General features: G+C 34.2%; 5 protein-coding genes and 1 long non-coding RNA gene across 10 annotated transcripts; 4 read left to right on the plus strand and 2 right to left on the minus strand.

The window, feature by feature from the left end:
- Window positions 1-6,802: 6,802 nt before the first annotated feature.
- LOC129569714 (zinc finger protein OZF-like) lies at window positions 6,803-8,407 on the minus strand. Its single transcript, XM_055448844.1, has one exon. It carries the CDS (start codon window positions 8,344-8,346, stop codon window positions 7,024-7,026), a length of 1,323 nt encoding a protein of 440 aa, XP_055304819.1. The 5' UTR covers window positions 8,347-8,407; the 3' UTR covers window positions 6,803-7,023.
- A 2,582-nt stretch (window positions 8,408-10,989) lies between these two features.
- LOC129569705 (neuroglian-like) lies at window positions 10,990-12,544 on the plus strand. 3 transcript variants are annotated; one of them, XM_055448835.1, is made up of 3 exons: window positions 10,990-11,299; window positions 11,655-12,024; window positions 12,181-12,544. In XM_055448835.1, exons 2-3 carry the CDS (start codon window positions 11,666-11,668, stop codon window positions 12,524-12,526), a joined length of 705 nt encoding a protein of 234 aa, XP_055304810.1. In that variant the 5' UTR covers window positions 10,990-11,299; window positions 11,655-11,665; the 3' UTR covers window positions 12,527-12,544. The 3 variants fall into 3 exon arrangements, with proteins under 3 accessions (XP_055304810.1, XP_055304808.1, XP_055304807.1); XM_055448833.1 differs by having other exon boundaries at window positions 11,711-12,024; XM_055448832.1 differs by having other exon boundaries at window positions 10,990-11,276.
- Window positions 12,545-13,445: 901 nt separating this feature from the next.
- Window positions 13,446-15,196, plus strand: LOC129569703 (uncharacterized). 2 transcript variants are annotated; one of them, XR_008688067.1, is made up of 5 exons: window positions 13,446-13,592; window positions 13,812-13,918; window positions 14,061-14,663; window positions 14,783-14,941; window positions 15,007-15,196. It is a non-coding gene; the product is annotated as an uncharacterized LOC129569703 (long non-coding RNA). The 2 variants fall into 2 exon arrangements; XR_008688068.1 differs by having other exon boundaries at window positions 14,339-14,663.
- A 451-nt stretch (window positions 15,197-15,647) lies between these two features.
- LOC129569708 (phospholipid scramblase 1-like) lies at window positions 15,648-16,353 on the plus strand. The gene is made up of 4 exons (XM_055448838.1): window positions 15,648-15,654; window positions 15,790-15,857; window positions 15,933-16,091; window positions 16,163-16,353. Exons 1-4 carry the CDS (start codon window positions 15,648-15,650, stop codon window positions 16,265-16,267), a joined length of 339 nt encoding a protein of 112 aa, XP_055304813.1. The 3' UTR covers window positions 16,268-16,353.
- A 798-nt stretch (window positions 16,354-17,151) lies between these two features.
- Window positions 17,152-18,745, plus strand: LOC129569693 (phospholipid scramblase 2-like). 2 transcript variants are annotated; one of them, XM_055448802.1, is made up of 7 exons: window positions 17,152-17,298; window positions 17,399-17,468; window positions 17,631-17,797; window positions 17,933-18,128; window positions 18,213-18,256; window positions 18,332-18,490; window positions 18,551-18,745. In XM_055448802.1, the coding sequence occupies exons 1-7, from the start codon at window positions 17,239-17,241 to the stop codon at window positions 18,584-18,586; spliced, it is 732 nt and encodes a 243-aa protein (XP_055304777.1). In that variant the 5' UTR covers window positions 17,152-17,238; the 3' UTR covers window positions 18,587-18,745. The 2 variants fall into 2 exon arrangements, with proteins under 2 accessions (XP_055304777.1, XP_055304776.1); XM_055448801.1 differs by having other exon boundaries at window positions 17,933-18,256.
- Window positions 18,746-19,852: 1,107 nt separating this feature from the next.
- Window positions 19,853-20,522, minus strand: LOC129569717 (uncharacterized). The gene is made up of 3 exons (XM_055448847.1): window positions 20,371-20,522; window positions 20,138-20,300; window positions 19,853-19,999 (listed from the first exon to the last, which is right to left on the minus strand). The coding sequence occupies exons 1-3, from the start codon at window positions 20,464-20,466 to the stop codon at window positions 19,863-19,865; spliced, it is 396 nt and encodes a 131-aa protein (XP_055304822.1). The 5' UTR covers window positions 20,467-20,522; the 3' UTR covers window positions 19,853-19,862.
- Between the last annotated feature and the right edge of the window lie 104 nt (window positions 20,523-20,626).

Here is a 20,626-nt window from a genome sequence, read left to right on the forward strand (position 1 = left end):
AATACAGGATTGCAATTGAATTCGCGTTGTAAGTTCAAAAATTGATATGAATTTGACAAGCAGTAAAAAGACATTTTCGAAATGTTGAAAAAAAATAATGATGAACAATTCAGCTGTTTGAGTAATTAATGAATGAGCTGATGAATTAAATGTTTGAACATATGGTCAATTCTACGGCGTACAAGTAACGTTACCAGTGCACTGCATTTGCTCATAACTCCACTAGCATAGAAAATATCAAAAAACTATCAAAGCATAAAAAGTAGCTCTAGATGTGTTTTATTATTCGCAAATAGAAAAATAGTGAATTTCTTTGATTTATGTAGAAATATGAGCGTTCAAGTTGAGAGATAACAAAAAAATGTATGAAAACGTACGAATTTTGAACCACTCAACTAATTTGCCCATATCTCCAAACAAATAAAAAAAACTCACGAGTTTATTATTTGCGAATGATCGTACTCATGTTCAGCTACATTTTATACCTCGACAGTTTTTTTATATCTTTCATAATAGCGAAGATTTAAACATATACAGTCCACTGGTAACGTTACAGGTCCGTAGAATTGACCATATGCATGTTGAAAATGCCCTTTCATACAACATAATCCAATCTCGGTGCATATAAACATAAAGTCAAATGTCTAGACTTTTGAGTTCAAGAATATTTATCTATTCGAATCAATGGGGATGGTTTGTCATTTCGATCAACGGAGTGTTTTTTTTTTTTGTTGAAATGTGAAACCAATTGGGTGAAACTCGTTCTATTGAAACTGCATGAATTTCATAAACTAAGTTTTTAAACGACCGTATTCAAGTAGAGTAGACCTATAATTTCAAAACGGATTTTCTTCAGCTTAATAATTTGGGAAAGGTTCTCTTTCAATTCGAGTAAATTCCATCGTATCGAAATGCATAAACCTTTTCAGTCACCAGTTCAAAAACGACCTTGAACAAGTAGCGTAGCTTGACTATTATTTACGCATTTTTAGAGCCTCATTTTTGGTTGGGTCGTCTGCGATGGGTTTCAACTCCACCCAATACTTAAATAACTTAATTTCAATAATATATCTGCATTACAGACTCTGCTCTGATGGGATTGACCTGAGTTGGGTAAATTGATGTGTTTTAATGTGCACTGAACGTGCATTTCGACCGTATATAAACCGGGCTGGATTGGGTTCATGTTCAGTTATTGTTAAGATAGCTGTTTGTATCAGTTGAAAGTCTGAATTGTCTATCCTTGAAGAATTGATCTATTTTCATTTTCAATTCATCCTTTAAAAAGAAGTTCTGGGTTTTCACTTTTATTTCAAATCGAAAAGTTTCAAAAAAAAATCTCAATTTTTCCGAAATCGCCGCAAAAATGAATCGTGAAGCTGGAAATAGTCGCGAAGTTCCGCCAAATCTAAAAATGTTCAAAGTGCTGAAGCATAACCAAACCTTAATGGCATGGCTTGGCATTCATTCGTATCGTTTAACCGAAACGAGCAAAAATGAGTTTTTTGAGTCGATTTGCACGTACTATATCATGTTCACCATCGTTTCGATTTTCATCGTTTCGAGTGGATATACGGCGATTTTTTCACCTGAATTCCAAACCGTGATTCAAGCAACGCTTTTAGTAGTGGCTGGCACTCAAAGTGGTGGCATGTTTTTTAGTATTGGGCTTCAGATGAAGAGAATCAAAATTTTACAGCTTAAATTACAAGAAATCACTGATGCAGGTAAGAAATGTGTCGGTTTAATCTAACCAGTGAAATTTTCTGCTATAAGTTTGATTAGTTCAAAATTGAAGTCGAAAAAAAGGAAAGATGTGTCTCATGAAAATTGAAAAAATATCTTTATAACGCTCGAAAATGTATTGGAACGTAATTTCGTTAAGAAAACCAAATTTTTTTTCTTTTTGTAGGCCGAGGCATAGTGTACGACATTTACTGGAAAAATGAGAAAAAATGTCGCAAATACACGAAAATCATTGCGTTCTATGTGTTCTTCAACCAAGCCGCCTACTTGATGGTCTTGATCTCGCCAATTTACGGCATTGCAACTGGAAATGTCAATCCATCAGCTTGGAAGTTGATGTATGACCTCATTCTTCCCTTTGACAAAACTGAGCTTTGGGGCTGGTGTGTACATTATTTCGCTCAATTCAACGTTGGACTCACCTATTCACTCATTCTTGTATCGATTACCTCATATTTTGTGTGCTGTTGCTTTTACGTTGACTCAACTTGTGAACATTTTGATTCGTTGGTCAATTCAATTCGCAATACGATTCAATTGAACGATGACAATGAGGATGGCGAAGTGAAAGACTCAACCAATTGGTGGCGAGTTAAACAGCAACTTAGTGAAGCGATCAATCTTCATGTTGATATTTTTGAGTGAGTTAAGTTTTATTGTTCTTTTAGTCTCAAGTCTTTGTTTCATGTCCAGTTCTCGAAACCAATACGGTTTCGAAGAAGATTTCTGTTTTTTTCTACATCAATTCGATGTCATTGAATGAAAATAATAACCTAACTTCATTTCATTTTAATGACGTTCTTATCACATTTCCCCATCAGAATCTTCGATATGTTAGTTGATATCAATAGCGGCGTTATTTTTTGGCTTCTCCCATTGGACGGCCTGTTTATGGCGATTTCAATGTATAATTTAGAGCATGTAAGTTGAAGCGTGCTTGATTTATCTTCAGAAAATGATTTACAATTGCTATTCTATTCAACTTTAGTCTGCATCAAATCTAGCCGATTGGGGTATTGTCGGCTATGGCATCATTTGCATAATTTGTGCTTCAGCTTGGCCTTTTTTGTTTTGCTATTTTGCCACTTTGGCAACTGCACGAATTGTGACCGTTGGACAAACAGCATTCGATTTGAATTGGTACTTCTATCCTCCGGAGCTCCAGAAATACTTGATTCTAATCATCGCTCGTTCGCAAAAACCGGTTTATTTCACTGGACTCGGCATTGTTCATTGCACCTTGGAGACATTGGCCAAAGTAAGATAGAATTGATAGAAGATGTTTTTATTCAGATTTTCGACATTTGAGCTTGGCTAAATCTGAATATGTACCAGAATACAAATCAGAATCTGATTGCGTAACTTTATTCCGTGAATTAAAAAGAAAATCATTTTTTTAGGTCTTCAACACATCCTGTTCTTACTACATTGTATTTCGACGCATTGCGCATCATTAAGTTATTGGTGTCTATGAACTTGAACATACTGCGAATTAATTTTCAGTTTGAATAATAACTAATTCTTAAATATATATTAAATGAATAATTAAACTTCAGAGCTTTAAAAGCCCAAATGAAGTAAAAATTTAATTTTGAGCACGTATCTAAAAATAAAAGCTATGCAGCTTGGTAACACGTGTTATGTTGTCTTTGTGTCATACTTATGTGAATTTGAAAATTGAACAATAAACTGATATTGCCTATTCTATATGAAATAAAGCATGGCACGTCTTTCACTCGGTATACTGTTTCAGATAAATATTTGACACATTTTTCGGAATGTATCTTTCATCTGAGTATTATCTATTGATAAGTGTTGTCTCTTTGGACGACCGCAATAAAAAGAATCGCTCTGCTTCGTTCGCAATGAGGCGATAATATATGTGAATGAAAAATCCTCTCTGATTTGCTTCTATTCCGAATTTATTGTCAGCAATGGTTTTACACTTGTTTTTTGAATAGATTCATGTGATTTTTTTTAGATGACTCTCCCTTACTAATAATCGACCAAACGGTTCATAATTACGAAAATCAGATTCTGACCTTTGAATTGTTTATGATTACGATAATGCACTTAAAATCGGTAGCTTCAGGGTTGCGTCACGCAACTTGCGCTCTAATTTGAAAAATTATTTATCCATAAAGCAAAACCATGTTTAGATTTGAGATAATTTAATTCTGTGCAATGTGTAGATTAATTTAATTCCATGAAATTTTTTGAAATAACAATCAATAAAAATGATTCATAACATCTGTTATTGTCATATCAAACCCGATCTATTTCCCATAATTTGATGAACCGTATGATTTTTTTCAGACGGATTTCTCAACGCTAAGTCATTTTGTTAATTTAATGTCAATCAGAATCACACTCAATGTTACACAAAACCTAATAAAAATCAAGAAATCTACTTATTAACTATAATCAAACGCACGATTTGTGTAACATGTTGTCTACATTGGATTCAACAAATCATTTTAGGGGCCATAGCATATTACACTATAACATTGTCACACAAATCGTATGTGTTAATTTCATGTCACGTAATAAATGGCCATTAAAATGGCTATAAAATCTTCATAATTATCGTTTTACTGCAAACGAAACGGCATAGGTACCATCGATGGTAAATACGTACATTGTTTGCACACACCAATTTGAAGTTTCAAGTAATTGTTACACTCACTGTTCAGTCTTAAATTGCGTGCATTACCATCCAATTGTCCGTAAATAAAGAGTGTTAAGGTACTTGATTTGAAAATGGTTGGAATTTTGAACATATTTAGTCTGTAAAAAATCGTTAAATTCTCAAACTTCATGACAAACAATGTTGGTGATGTACAAATCATTAATTGTAGGGATTCACCTATATTTCCAAGAATACATAGCGTGTAGTGTATTCAATTAATTTATAGATTTCCGTACGGATCGTCTCGAAATGTAATTAAATACGTCTGTGAAGAGATATCAATCTTCATAAAAAAACTATTTAAAAACGCGTGTGCTTTTACCACATCAGTCGAACATTATTCTCTTGGCGATCAGTTCATTTTTGGAAAACAATGGATTCTTTAATCGCCATCGGAGGAAAACTTCAATCTGAAGTTGAAAATAAGAACAAAAATGAAGTAGTTGCAAAATCAAAAATATTCGTGCTCAAGTACAATCATATTCTCCTGAATTGGCTGGGTATTTATTCAGATCGACTGAATGAACCGACCAATGAATTCTTTAAACAACGTCCCACTTATTACATTCTATTCAACCTGGTGGTAATTTTGCCTGCAAGTTTTATGGCAGCTGTGAAAAACGTCACAGAAACGAAAACTATGATGAACGCATGTTATGCGTTTGTAACTGGAGTTCAAATCGGTGGCATGTTTGTTGGCACTGGCATTGAGATGAAAAAAATCAAAGAGTTGCATCTTAAATTGCAAGGAATCGTTGATGAAGGTAAAATTTTAAATGAAAATCCATCTGTTTTTTTTTCACTTGTAAATATTCCAAATATTTCGATTGGAATCAAATTTTCCACAGTTGAAGGTGACGTACACGAAATATATCGAAAGACTGAGGAAAAGTGTCGAAAACATACGATTACAATCGCGAGTTATTTCATTTGTAATCTAGCAATCTTTGTGTCACATTTGATACGTCCAATTTACTGCATTTTAAATGGAAATTTCGATACAACAGCATGGAAATTGCCATTTGAAATGGTGTTTTGGTTTGATCACACGAAGGTTTCGGGCTGGTTTACGGCATGGTTTCTACAGTTGAACATGGGAATTACGTATAGCTCGTCAATGATTTCGATTACCTCATATTTTATCGGCTGTTGCCTTTATATCCAAGCTATTTGTGAGCATTTTAACTACTTGATAAATTCGATTGAAAAGAATTTCAGACCGAGCAACGACAAGAAAAATCATGAGAAATTTCAAATCGTTGAGATAGAATTGAAAGAGGCAATTGAACTGCATAATACAATCATTGAGTGAGTAGAATTTTGATATTTGTATACGAGTGAAATGGGATTTGAATTACTTGAGAATTTAAACTCGCAAGATTGAACAGATCTATGCTAGATTAGTGTCATACAGTTAGTACTAAAGCATTTAATGCCCTCCTTAACGCAAGTACCATTTGTTCGGTGCAGTTTTAGACCATCGTGACTTTAGCATATGTGTTCAACATATTATGTTCGTTGACAGCTGGAGTGATAGAGTCACTTTGTTCGTTTACATGTTTGCACCGAACAGATGGTGCTCGCGTTAGGAAAGGCAATGCATATTTGTGGTAGGTAGGGCCATAATTGCCGTAGCCCTAACTATATGATGCCAATGAACAATTTTCCAGAACCTTTAAATACCTCTCGACTATGAACAGTAGAGCCATATTTGCACTACTTCCACTAACTGTTGCTCTAACGGCCCTTTCAACGTTCAATTTGGAGCAAGTAAGTTCAATATTACTTTGTTTTATTCAAATTCTCTTAAACTCATTTATTTCCCCTGTCAATTTTCATATATCCATTCCAGTCAATATTATCATCGGACTCTTGGAATGTCGTTCTCTACAATATTATTTGCATAGGCAGTTTCTGGATTTGGCCGGTTCTTTTTTGCTTATCGGCCACATTGGCAACTGAACGCATGTTTGCCATTGGTGAGACTATATTCGATTCAAATTGGTACGAGTATCCACCGAAACTACAGAAATACCTCATCCTGATTATCACTCGTTCACAACAACCAGCCTATTTTCATGGAATGAAATTGATATATTGCACATTGGAAGCATTAACTGTGGTGAGTTAAGTTCAATGCATTTTTATTCGCAAGGATTAGAATAGAATTGTAAAAGTTCTCTTTTAAATGTTCTTTCTTCTAACATTAAAATTTCATTTTCAAATTAATTCAAAAACTAAAAAGAAAAATCTAATTTTTTCATTACAGCTCATGAAAAGCAGCTGTTCCTATTACATCCTTTTCAGAACAATTTCACAATACTAACATTTTCAATCAAATAAAATGAAAAATACACACTCAATCACTCAATGTTGAAATTTAGAATTTATTTTGATGTTTAGGCATAAATCATTGGAATTGTTCTTCTCTTCACTAAATGTATCACGATTCAAGTTCTGTGTCAAATAAAAATGAAATTGGCAGTTTAGGCCGAAAAATGTTTTTTTTTTTCTGTAAAAACTTCGCAACAAGATCTAATGATTCCGAATAAGTGATAGTTGTTTGGACATTTGATTGGTTTGATCGATCAATTATTCGATGATTCCTTGCTATGAACACGACCAACGTGTGCCTTAAGGTTCGATTTCTGTGAAAATTTGCTCCAGCACAGCTCGCACTGGAACGGCTTCATACCTGAATGAATACGCATATGGTGTTCTAAATTCGTTTTCTTTGAATCAAAAAACCTTTTGCACAAGTGACATTCATAGCAGCGTTGATTGCAGTTTCTTTCGTGAACTTTGCATTGGGTTTGCTTCGAGAAACCTTGGTGACAAATTGAACATTTGAATGGAAGCTTCTTTGTATGAGATCTCATGTGCTTGCGGAGACCACCTTCCTGTTTGAATTGCTTCGAACAATGTTGACATTCGAATGGCGTTTCACCAGAGTGGGTGCGCATGTGATCCATTAAATAGAATTTTAGCAAACCAAATAACTTGTCACAAACATAGCATTCCCATACACGGCGATTACACTTCCCCTCGTGTGCACTTTTTTCGTCTTGTTGCGAGAATCCTTGGCGACATCTCGAACAGCGAAATGGACGTGGGCCAGCATGAAGTTTCAAATGTCTGTTAAGACTGCTCTTTTCTGCAAATTGCTTGAAACATTCTTCACATTCGAATGGTTTTTCACCGCTGTGCACACGAATGTGTTTCATCATGTTTGCATTGTTTGATCCAAATGATTCCTTGCACAAGTGGCATTCATAGCGACGCGCCTTGCAATTCATTTCGTGTGCCACCTTTTCGTTCTTTTCGTCGAATCCTTTCAAACAGCCTGGACAATGGAACAGAAACTCTTCGACGTGCACTTTCATGTGGACACGGAGATTGTTTTTCTGTGCGAATCGTTTCAGGCAGAAATCGCATCCGAATGGCTTCTCGCCAGTGTGTTTCAACGAATGCAGATTCAAATGGCTCTTCCACAAAGTGGAATATTCACAAAAAACGCATTTATGTGGCTTTGATGAATTTTCGTTGGCGTCGCCGCCTTGTTTCTGTGCGTTCTGTGTATTTTTGTCATTTTCTGGCATCATTCCATCATACATTGGCACCTGCTGATTTCCTACCACTCCTCCTCCAGAAGCAACGTTGGTGTTCGATTCTTCTTCTTTCTTGTTGTCACATTCTGTCTTTATATCGGTCTTATCCTCCTCCAAGCTCAAGTAATCAAAGTCGTATTCATCGCCACACCCGCTGGAACCAGGAACTTGTCTTACATTGCGATAAGTCGATGCCGAAATCTCGAACAAATCACAGGTAGACACTGGCTCTTGCTTGATGTCGACTTCTTGTTTGATTTGCAATGAATGAGACGATTGAATGTTGCTTTGAATCATCGCCATATTTAGGGCATTCGGTTTCGGTGGGATCGCAGAGTTATTGCTATCGTTAGCTGCGACTGTCAAAAGTCTAAGAATCAATGAAAGTAATTTAATATTTTAATCAAAGTGAAAAAAAAAACATTTTCGAGGTTAGGTATGTTCGTACAGAAGAATCACTTTGCAATAAATGCTCTTTCCAATATTGATAACATGTGCCTATTGAGCTCCTATCTCCAATTCTTTTTCTAATAAACTTTAACATATAAAATGGGCAAGTTGTGATTTGTATGAACGATCGATAAATTTCAAATAAAACTTTTCATTATTTGGATCAAAGTTGGCATTCCATTGGGCCGTCAAAATGTACTTACTTACTTTTCATCCTCACTTTGTTCGACCGATTCGATGATTCGAATAGACTTTTGTTTGATTTTCACACTCTGACTCGGTTTTTTTGTCTGAATTTAAAGAAAGTTACGAAATGTCCAAAATAAATATCGAATCGAAATACTTTTCGTTGGCTTGTGAATCAAAAATATTAGTTGTGTTAGTATCGATGTTCTAAGACGTCTTTTCGCTTCAAATGTCACCAAAGAAAAGAATGTGCTATTGTATGCTCAGACTCACGCCATCAGCGACGAAGTATGTATATACTCTTTGCAACTGTGTGAGTGGACATTGATGCGTGAATTGCATGAGCACCTCTCGTGTTTGCGTTCACTTTTTGTGTGTATTGTCGGCCGAATTGAGTGTACATCAAACAGAGTTTTTATTCGATTAGATGTGAAATGTACTTATATGGATAAGTTGAAGATTTAAAAAAGAAATGTCGCAATTTTCCATTCGTTGCTTATGTATTCTGGGTTGGTACGTAAGAAACTCGACCATGTAAATTACATCAAAGTTACGTATATTACATCATGTAATTTACCTATGAAAAATCATGTAAGTTACATGAATTTGTAAGAAACCTGTAAGAAACTCTGAAGAATGATTTTTTCATAAAGAATGCATGCAAAGAACAAAAGAGTTTCAATTGGAAATGAAGAAAATTTGTATTCTATTTTAGTTTTGTTCTTTCGTTATGTAAAAAATTAATTCTGATGATGAACAAAAAGTGAATTAAATTTTCTTCATGTAATTATTTCATTATGTAATCAACGTTTTCAATCGTCTTCTATCAACTATTTATGGAAATATTTGCATAGTGATTCGGTAATTCTGCATTTCCATATAAATATATTTCCAAAAATAGTTGAAACTTTTCATTAAACATTTATTATAACATTATTTAAATCAAATATAAAAGCATGCAAAAATTCATTTGGCTACACACTGTTATCAAGTATCACTGCGAAAAAACACACTCTTTATGAAAAAATAGCTGGTGGTTTCAAACTTTTCCATGAATAATATATTTATTAATTATTTATCAGCTAACGCTGTAGAACGAGCATGTATGTACTCTGTATACTTTGAATGCTTAAAACAAACGAGAATAGTCGGTTTTTGTCAATAACCCTGCACTTTTTGGAGCGTTTTGGAGTTTATAACATGCGTTGAGGTTTCTTACGTAATAAACGTAAGATACATGTTTCTTACGTAAATTACTTACACGTCGCTCGAAATACGAAAATTTACCAACCCAGCTATGTATTGAATTTCTTCTAAGTCAACAAAATAAGATATTAGGACATTTTCAAATACCAACCAACACACAATGTTCCACATGTGAAAAATTTCAATTCGTAGTCATTTGCGGCCAACGATATTGTTAACTTCACAAATGAGTACACACAAGCCAATCCCCGTACATTATTTTAATCATCGCTCGATCACAGAAACGATGCTACTTTACTGGACTCAATTTAGTCGGCTGCACATTGGAAACATTCTTGAAGGTAAACCAATGCACTGAACGAAAATCAAAATTCATAGCAATGAACTGGAAGCTAATAATAACCCTTTTCGAAGCATTTCACAACGCTAAATTGGAATTTGATGGAAGTAGACACAATGAAAGTATGAATATCAGGGATTCTAACTATGTGGAGGCGTACGATTAAAGAGAGAAGATACCACCTCCACGGAATTACAGTCCACGATAAATATCAAATAAAATTGTTACGAGAATTTCAATCTGAACTTAAAAATTAATATTTTCATGACCCACAACCCTTCAGACACTTGATTCTTCCCACGCCAATGTTTCATTAACGTTTACTATCGTTTCAAAATTAATTTTGTTGTTTGTATGTGTCTCACTGAAAAAATTACATCAGAAATCTCTTCATTTTATTTCAATATATAATAATCGACATTCGAAGGAAACAAAAGAAATTTTCAACCGAAACACGATTGAAATGTATTTTTTCATTAATGAATCATGATTTTGTGGGAATTTCAACGATTTCAACTTTGTTGTTATCAAAAATCTCTTTGTTTTTTTCTTTCTATTTCTTCTGATTTTGCAATTGTTCATGTAAGCGTTAACTGGGCTGACGTACGGAATATTTACAAAATTCTTTTCCAATCACAACATTTCTGAATTCGTTATCAGTTTGGTGCCTATTTTTGGATCTCGACTGAGGCACATATTCGATAAGAAATATTTCCGATAATGTAGCAATAGTTGTTTTTTAGCCCTTTCCTAGGTATGAACGAAATTTTCGAAAGAATAAAATCGAAATTGTTCATTGTTCAATCGTTTTTTATTCTCAAAATAACACAAAACATTTAAAATAAAGTAAACTTCGTAAATTCAATTTCGATTTTCCTCAGCAACTTTTTTTCGTTATGTCAAATGATTATGAAAAAAGATGATATAAAGACGATAAAAATAAGCAAAATCCCACGTTCTAATTAGTTTCGATACAAAAAGCGAGTGGAGTTATCTGTGAACATGTGGCCATTGAAAGCTCTGTTAATTGGGTTCGTTGTACAGGCTTTAGGTATGCAAATAATGTCAAAACAGGTAAATTTGGACTCATGAACGGCGGTTCAAGTTTTGTTCATTTCCAAGTTTTATTGTCTACTACAATAAGTCGACGTTGTTTTACAGTTTTTGCTTTGGATCAAGTATTCAGTTCAGGATTTTCAATTGGAAATGCAGTAAAAATCAGTATTGCAATAAACTTGTTTTTTTTTGCCTTGATTTTTGTCAGTTTCAATCATTTCTCTACTAATCAGTTTTGCTGTGGCAATTTTTCATCAAATAACCAACTTCTGAGATGTTTGCTAAATCTTTTATGCTTTTACTCTGTCAATACTCTATAAGATTAATGTGAAAAACGTCCAATTCATGTACGAATTTCTGAATATCTTCAAAGTCCTAATTCAGATGCTGAAAACTTTCACTCAAAAAGCGAATATTTTTCTCTGGAAGCCCAAGCGATTAGATTTAAATGGAAGCGACAAGAGATACAACATATATACTATTCTAGAAACGGTTGATGAATTTAAAGCCGTTGCATTGGGATCGTCGGCATTTCTACTCAGTTGGAAGAAACCACATCAACCAAATGGCAAAATACTTGGGTACAACATTTATTACAGCGAAGTTAATGGAACGGAGAGAAACCAACTGAAACCACAAATCAACAGTCCTTATGTTACTCAAACCATTTTGGGTGGATTGAAACCAGAAACTACTTATCGATTGTTCATTGCAGCCACAACGAATGCTGGCGAAATAAAGATGTAAGTGATCTTTTGACTAACGTGTTAAAAGTGTTAAGGTTTATTTGAATTTTTTTTTTTGGAATATTTTTAAATCCATTTTTAAACATTATTTCCATTCCGAAATGCAGAATTTCTGCACAATCTTTTCAATCAGAAACTTTTTCACATTTTCAGGCAAAGTATTGTGTTTAATACGAAACTTCCCGTCCAACCCGACGTACCTTCATTTACATGGACACTTCTGGATGTAAGTGATGGTGAAGCAACCATTAGAGTAAATTGGAAGCCAAAAATGAATGGCAACCCTGGAAGTTGTTTCTACGTCAGTTATCGCACAAAAGGACAAGACGAATGGATCAAAACTGGTCGAATAGTGGCTACAGATACCGTTGTAATAATATTATCACCAATTGTGAAACACGAAATGGTCATTGCATCGGTCGATGGCAAATATATGGCGAGAAGTGATATTCAACTAGTTTTAAGTGATGATATCGTTGGGAATTTGTATTTATATTGAGTGAATAGTGCTTGAAAATAGGTGGATTTGCTTTCAATAAAAAAAAAACAAAATATATGGAATTGAATTCTCAAGTTTATAAGAATTTTTTTTTTTAAGAAAAGTAAAAAAAGATACAAATCAGCATATTGAATCAAGAAAAGATTTATTCGAATATGCTAAAAAAAACATGATATTGAAAAAGGATTTCAAGGTCATCGGACATTTGTTGCTTTTACTTTCATTGCATTTTTTCATGAAAAATAATAATTCACAGTCCACATTCCGCGTGATAATGATTCATTCACACAAAAAGCGTATTTATCAATATTACACAAAAAAAAACCCATAAAGATAGACAATGATGCTGCTCGTCTTGAATGTCATCAAATAAAGCTCGTGAATGAGCGATTCAATTTCAACGAGATCATCAGAAACAGAAAAAAAGGCAACAAAACTGATTTTTCGGAATAAAGTCTAATGAACTGTTTTTTGCTTTCAACCAAACCATTCGCATGAATCTGATCGTGTGACTAAATCGGTATTTCATGTTCAAAATTCGTTTTTTCAACAAGCAAACCGTGCAATGAATCTGAGTATGCTAGCATTATCTATCAGATAAATGAGAATTAAATTTTTTACGGAAACACGAATTGAGATTGCAAATTGTTCGTACGATGTAAAATGTTGAACAAAAATTCTTATCACTCTACGTTTTGATGCTGTAACATGCAAAGGGATTGTTTGTATTTTTATTTTTGCAAACGTCATTATCATATTTCTTGTTTGCTCGAGTGATTTTCGAGTGAACAAAAACATAATCTTAGTGAGTGGGACTAAAGTTCAGCAAAACAGAATTCAGTTAGTTTTTTTTTTCGTCTTTAAACTGAAATTATAATCAAATATATTCATTCAATTCGGAGCGACGGATTGAGATAGTTCAATAAAATAATATCGATAGAACGTAGTACTGTTCAAATAAATTGAAATCAATTGAATTATATCCAGTGAAAATTAGGCCCCGCAATGGAGAAAAATTTGGTATACAAAACCAAGTGCCAACGCTGGTTAGGATCAATTTGAAAAAGTAAGCATTTGGAGTACAATTTCAATTCAATGGGTTAAATAATCCTTTAAACTGACGGACATCAATCATAAACAATTAAGAAGATCTTGAACATGTCCTCCACTCGGTTTAAATTCAATTATTATTATCTTATCCATTTTTCGGAAAGAAGTTTTTTATCAGTCACAATCGTGATCAAGTACAATGGTTGATTTATTATGTGTTCACCATAATTTTCAGAGCGTTTCCGTGGTGCCAGTTCAATCATATCCTCCACCTGTCAATGCAGAAAAACACGTTACAACCAAATCTTATTACGATTCAGCCCAAAACAGGTGTTGATCCAAGTGAGTGAATACTATACCTTTCCACATTATTGTTAAGTATTTTATTGAAATTTGAACTTTTATGGGTTTTTAATCGTTTTATTTTTATTTAAAAATTTCAATCGCGATTTTTTTATTCGTATTCCTAATGATTTCTGAGTAGATCGTTGGATGAATGTACCAATTTCGATCCCAAATTGTCCGCCCGGTTTGGAATACCTAGCATCAATTAATGAATTGTTGGTTAAACAAAAAGTCGAACTGTTCGAGACATTCACTGGATTCAAAATGAACAATAGATTGGTTATCAAAAATTCGCTGGATCAAAATTTAAGCGAACTTTATTCAGATTACGATTTGTTTGATTTATTTTTGCTTTTGAACAGTGTTAATATGATGATTGGTGATAATTTTTTGTTTATTTTTTCTTTGATGAACTAGGTTTACTTCGCTGCCGAAGACAATGATCGTTGTACTCGCAATTACTGCGGTCCAATACGTCCATTTGACATGAAAATTTTCGATGGCAACAAAAAGGAAGTTATGCGTTTTTATCGACCGTTGTCTTGTACGGGCTGTTGTTCGCCGTGTCGTTTGCAGTCATTGGTCGTAATCAGCACCCGTTGGTAATGCTATCGGGAGCATCGAAGAAGAATGGACGTTGTGCTATCCACATTTCTCAATCAAAAATGATGTCGGTGATATCGTTCTACGCATTGAAGGACCGATCTGGAAACTATCATGTGGTGGCAATGTTGAATTCAAGGTAAATTGACATTAATTTTCTCTCTTTTTTTCAACTTTTTTTGATTTGTTATCTTTTCTTTGCTTTTTTTCTGTTCAATAATAATAAACTGCAAACCTAAAAGATCGACTAAATTACAGATTCTTCCATTGGATGGCACTCAAGTCGGAAAGATATCGAAGCAATGGAGTGGTTTGGCAAAGGAAATGTTCACCAATGCTGATAATTTTGGCATTTCATTTCCATTGGATTTGAACGTTCGAATGAAAGCCGTTTTACTGGGTGCCTGCATTTTGATTGTAATTTACTCGTCCGGACATTTCTTTTTGAAGAAAATTTCAACACTAATATTATTGTTTTTCAGGATATGTTGTATTATGAAACCTGCAACTATTAAGTTGACGACTCGTGGCCGACGACGACAAATCACTGCTTCAAAAGTTTGACTTACTTGCTAAGGATTAAATGAATTATACTTTTCAATATCATAGCACTTATTGTGTGAACATGAATGAAATATTCATTCATTATTCTACTCGAATAAACAAACGTCAAAAAAGGCGAATAACACTTATAAGTGTAATAAATAATTATTTATTGAACATTGGATTCATATTTTTGGTGAATATTTTCGAAGTATTCATTTTCATTTGAACGCATGAGAATATTCTTGACCTGCGAAAAAAAGTTCGTTCCGAAATGCCTCATACATTCGTATAGCAACAAAAGAGACTCAAGAAATAAGTGAGCATAAAAGTGTCCAATGATTATGGGGCACTTTTATTCTCACTTTATTCATGGGACTCCTTTATGCAATACAAATGTATGAGGCGTTTTAGCTGTGCATTTTGACTTGAGGCTTTTTTATGATAATTTTGATAACAAGGAATGCGAATTTCGATTTGGCGATAGCACCAATGGATTGGGCACAATAAATACTGTATCAAAATCGAAAAAAAAAATTTAAACTTTTTTTCGATTTACGGCTGTATTGCGACCGTCGACATGGGAAGTTTGTATGAAAACCTCGGAACGCCGCTGGTATTGCATTGGCTTCTATGGCCAAATGTACACATGGAAATATCTCGAAAACGGCTGGGTTAATCGGCAAAACGGACCGCGATGTCACTCCCGAAGGGAGTGTAAACACCCGGCTGGTTTGACGGCCTAGAATACAAATCCACCTGCTCATGTGGTGGCGATGTTGAATTCAAGGTAAAACCACTCAAATTATCATAAAAAACGACGAAGAAAGGATTTGAAATGGGAAACTGATCCATTCAATTACAGATTCTGTCATTGGATGGCACTCAGGTCGGAAAGATATCAAAACAATGGAGTGGTTTGGCAAAGGAAGCGTTCACCGATGCTGATAATTTCGGCATTAGCTTCCCATTGGATTTGGATGTTCGCATGAAAGCCGTCATGCTGGGAGCCTGCATTTTGATTGTAATAATAATTTTATCCAATTATTTATTGATATTTTAACCATTTTTTTTAATGCTGAGATCTATTTTTAGGATATGATGTTTTATGAAACGACCAACAACAATAATACGACTGAATCTGGTGCCTCACTTTGCATAGCATGTTGTGAGATTGGTTGCGAAGTATGTTTCGAATAACAAATTTTATCTACATAAAGCGATAAGAAAAAGTGGAATATTTGATTTTCGTGTTACTTTTTTTTTAGTTAAAATAATAATAATTGATAAAGTAAAAACAACCAAAATATTTTTGCTAAATACAAAGACTGTTCGTAATGACTCATTTATTTGCAAAAAAAAAACAACGAACAGTTTTTGAGATCATTGATTACGTGAATATCAGAAGATCAAACTTGTTTCCATGAAGAAAATATATTTGTTAAATTTATTTTCGTTTAGTTTTGCTTACACGAAACGACATGAAGATAAAAATTCTTTAGACGATATCATACTGGTATGTATATGAATGCAATCGCAACATTCATATCACTCCGGAAGCGCTGCTTCCGAAGCAGTTCGGTAGTATGCTCACAGCACAATGAAATCCAACTAGTTAAAGGCAGATACCATATAATATATCGCCTCTCTTCCTGCGTAAATGTGAACTATGCAGTCGTTCTTACGCGTGTGCGACTATTTAATAAATAGTATTTATTCTCTTGATCATTGCAGATTAACTATTCGATTCGTCTAAAAATAAATGCAAGGTCAAATATCATAACACATGTAAGTATTAATTATTTTTTCAGATAAGTGCATTATTTGTTTCAATCGAAACGATTGAGGTGCAATAAAACTAATACAGTGTTCTGTAAATATTGTGTGCCTTTTTGTAATGTCATTGGGTCATAGGCAGCTTCAAAATGAATCATTCTTTTCTGTTTATACTGATAAAGGTTTTCAGCTGAAAACGATTGACGAAAGTACAAAATGTAGAGATATGCTTATCAAATGAATAGAGAGAGAGGCGTTGGCATCGTGAAACAACGTTAAATAACATTAAACTCAGTCGATGATTTCTCTGACTTGCGTGCAGTAGTATTCTTGGAAACACAAAAGTGGTGAAAAATATTCAATTTAACTAGAATTAAATTTGTGACATTGTTGCCATGGCGAACAATTATAATGTGAATTTTAGTACAAATACCGGCTATCCTCCATCCGGACAGGTATTTCTATATTCAATTTAATTTTTTTTTTATCAAACTAATTCAAAATAATTCAACTGCATATCCTCCTTCTGCGGCCCCATATCCACCGAATAACCAGTTCCAACCAATTGCTGCTCAACCTATGCCAATGCCAATTGCTGCTCAACCACAGCCCGGTCCAAATTCTGGTGCATAAATATTATTTTTGTCATTTTATTCCTTTATTTTTGATGATTTGCCGAAATTGAATCAGAACAAAATTATTTTTTTATTCGGTCCATTACATTGTTCATACCAATTTCATAGTATTTTAAGCAATGAGTAATCGTTCGTACGTTCCTTAAACTAAGGTACTTGGATGATTGCACCAACTGTAACACCAAACTGTCCGCCCGGTTTGGAATATCTAGCGTCAGTTGATCAATTGTTGGTTCATCAAAAAGTTGAATTGCTAGAAGTCATAACCGGTATTGAAACGAACAATCAGTACGAAATCAAAAATACGTTGGGTCAGAGGGTAAGACAGAAAGAAAAATTTCATTTTTATTTGACTAGATTTCATTTTGATATTTAATACTAGCAATAAATGAATAAAATCATAATTCAACGAATAATTCTGAATAATATTTCGATGATAACTCAATCGAACTAGGTTTACTTTGCTGCTGAAGACAATGATTGCTGTACTCTAAATTGTTGCGGACCATCTCGTCCATTTGATATGAAAATATTTGATGTCAACCAAAGAGAGGTTATGCGTTTTGATCGTCCGTTGGCTTGTTCGAGTTGTTGTTTTCCTTGTTGTCTGCAGTCGTTGGTCGTATCAGCACCGGTTGGTAATGTCATCGGTACTATCGAACAAGAGTGGTCGTTGTGCTTTCCTCAATATAAAGTCAAAAATAATGTTGGTGAAACGGTTCTTCGCATTGAAGGGCCCTGTTGTACTTTTTCATGTGGTGGCGATGTTGAATTCAAGGTAAAACCACTCAAACCATTATGAAAAACGACGAAGAGAAGATTGAAAACGGGAAACTGATCGTTTCAATTATAGATTCTCTCACTGAACGGCAACCAAGTGGGCAAAATTTCAAAGCAATGGAGCGGATTGGCAAAGGAAATGTTCACCGATGCTGATAATTTCGGTATTAGCTTCCCAATGGATTTGGATGTTTGCATGAAAGCCGTCATGCTGGGCGCCTGCATTTTGATTGTAATTTATTCCGAATGCTAAATTTTCAACCACTTTTCTGACATTAAATTCTTTTTTCAGGATATGATGTTCTTCGAAACGACCGACGATAATTAAACTTTTAGCAGTAGTTTACTTACAACAACGGCAGATGGAATGCGTCATCAAATTTCGTCGGCATAAAATGATAAGAAAAACTCCAAAATGTTGTTAATTGTGTTTTTTTGGTAGAGTTAAAGTAAATAAATGGAAGAAAAAAAATATTCCGAATTTCAAAGAATGCTTGTAATGATTTTTTTTTACTAATGATTGTACTATGTAAGTAGTATATCTACTTATGTACATTGTACAACCGAAATCACAATGTGTGTGTGGAATGCAAAAAATAAAGCGTCATCTGTGTCATGATGCTTTTGTTCGTATAAGTCCAAATGCATTCGATTTGAACGCTCAAAAAACGTTCAAACGTTCAAACCCATTAGCCTATTTAGTATTGCATAGTTCATCTTCCATGGGCTTAGTGGCGCCAATATTTTGATAAACATCAAAGTATAGGATTGTATACATTACACATTGTGAATCCGGTACAACTTTGAGAGCAACACGGGCCCGAATAAAATTTTAACAAAAAATATTATTTGAAAAATATGTTTTTAATACCATTTGAGTGGTTTGGAGCGAGAATGTTATACAGAAAAGTTGAGCGGAAAAATGTCGATGATGAATGAGCGGAAAAGGGATAGCTATATAGTAAACTATAGTGAACTATATAGCTATCTCTTTTCATTTGACATTTTTCCTCTCAACTTTTCTGTATAACATTCTCGCTCCAAACCACTCATTTGTGCTTTGTTAACCCATAGAAAATACTTCTCTAGATTATCCATATCTTCGCGTTTCAAGGGAGGGAACCCAAGAACGATGTATAGAACGATACATACAAGATTGCATTTTTGACTCACCAAAAACGCGACCTTGATATATACATAGCAAACACGCGAGCGGCACAGCAAAAATGTGCTCTTTCACTCAAATGTAAGTTCAATTTACATCTGTGTGTTGACTGGTGAGCCTTTACAGACTGTATTATGTATACATACAAAGGCTAAACGCTTGCTACGATCTGTCCATAGACTGGGCATTGACAGTGTTCACTGAACACATAAAGATGCAAGCAGAACGTATGTTTGAGTGATACAGCATATAAAGCAGCTGTAACGCTTCAGTAGTTGAATGAAAGCTTTAATGCTAGGCACCTGCATTTCAATTGTGAGTCAAGAATTTATCCGAAATGAGTAACTTGGAGGAAATGATTGAAAAAAATATATTTTCTTTATTTTTACCAAAAAAAAAAAAAACGAAATAACATTTTGAGGTCGCTGTATGGAATTCGCTATTGCGTTGCACAGGAAGCAAGTAGATTGCAGATATCTGCACACGCGTTACATACTTGCATACATAGAAGGCAAAGGAAGCAACACGTATCGCAATATGATTTAACCTTGTTTTCGGTCACATATATTCTACGATCTATTTGAGAAACGTACAAAGAATTACTCATTGATAGCAACAATAACAACGTATGAATTAATGAGAGTTTCAAAACTGATTCACCCTGAAAAAATCATTCAAATTGGAGGATTAAAAACCAGATTAACATTTACTTACCAGGATTTAGGTTAGGCTGAGGTTGTTTGGCAAATGTCATCGATTGCGGTTGAGTATCAATTGGTATTGATTGAGGATGTCTATTCGATTGAAAATAGGGATGAGGACCCGAAGGCGGTGAACATTGAGCTGAACAATTTTCAAGTGGTAACTCTGGTATATTCTAAAAATAGTCAAATGATATCTTGAATTGGTTGATTCAAAAAATTAATATAAAATTAAAAAAAAACAACTTGTCCAAGTGAAGCGTAGCCTTCAGATGGAAGATACTCAGTGGGTTGCGGCTGACTGGTGCCAAAACTTGGTTTCACATTCCAATTGTTTGCCATGGTAACGAATGTTACGAATTTATCACTTGAAGGTATAGCTGTGCCATATTCGTATCTTAATAACCATCCTAATAATATTGAGAGATTATTGAGATCCGATCATAATACCGATAAATCTTAATAACGCTATCAACTTTTTATCAGGATATTAACTATATTC

This window comes from Sitodiplosis mosellana, unplaced genomic scaffold (assembly GCF_009176505.1).
Source record: "Sitodiplosis mosellana isolate CC-2019 unplaced genomic scaffold, AAFC_SMos_1.0 Smas_scaffold_39, whole genome shotgun sequence".
Taxonomy (NCBI): Eukaryota; Metazoa; Arthropoda; class Insecta; order Diptera; family Cecidomyiidae; genus Sitodiplosis; species Sitodiplosis mosellana.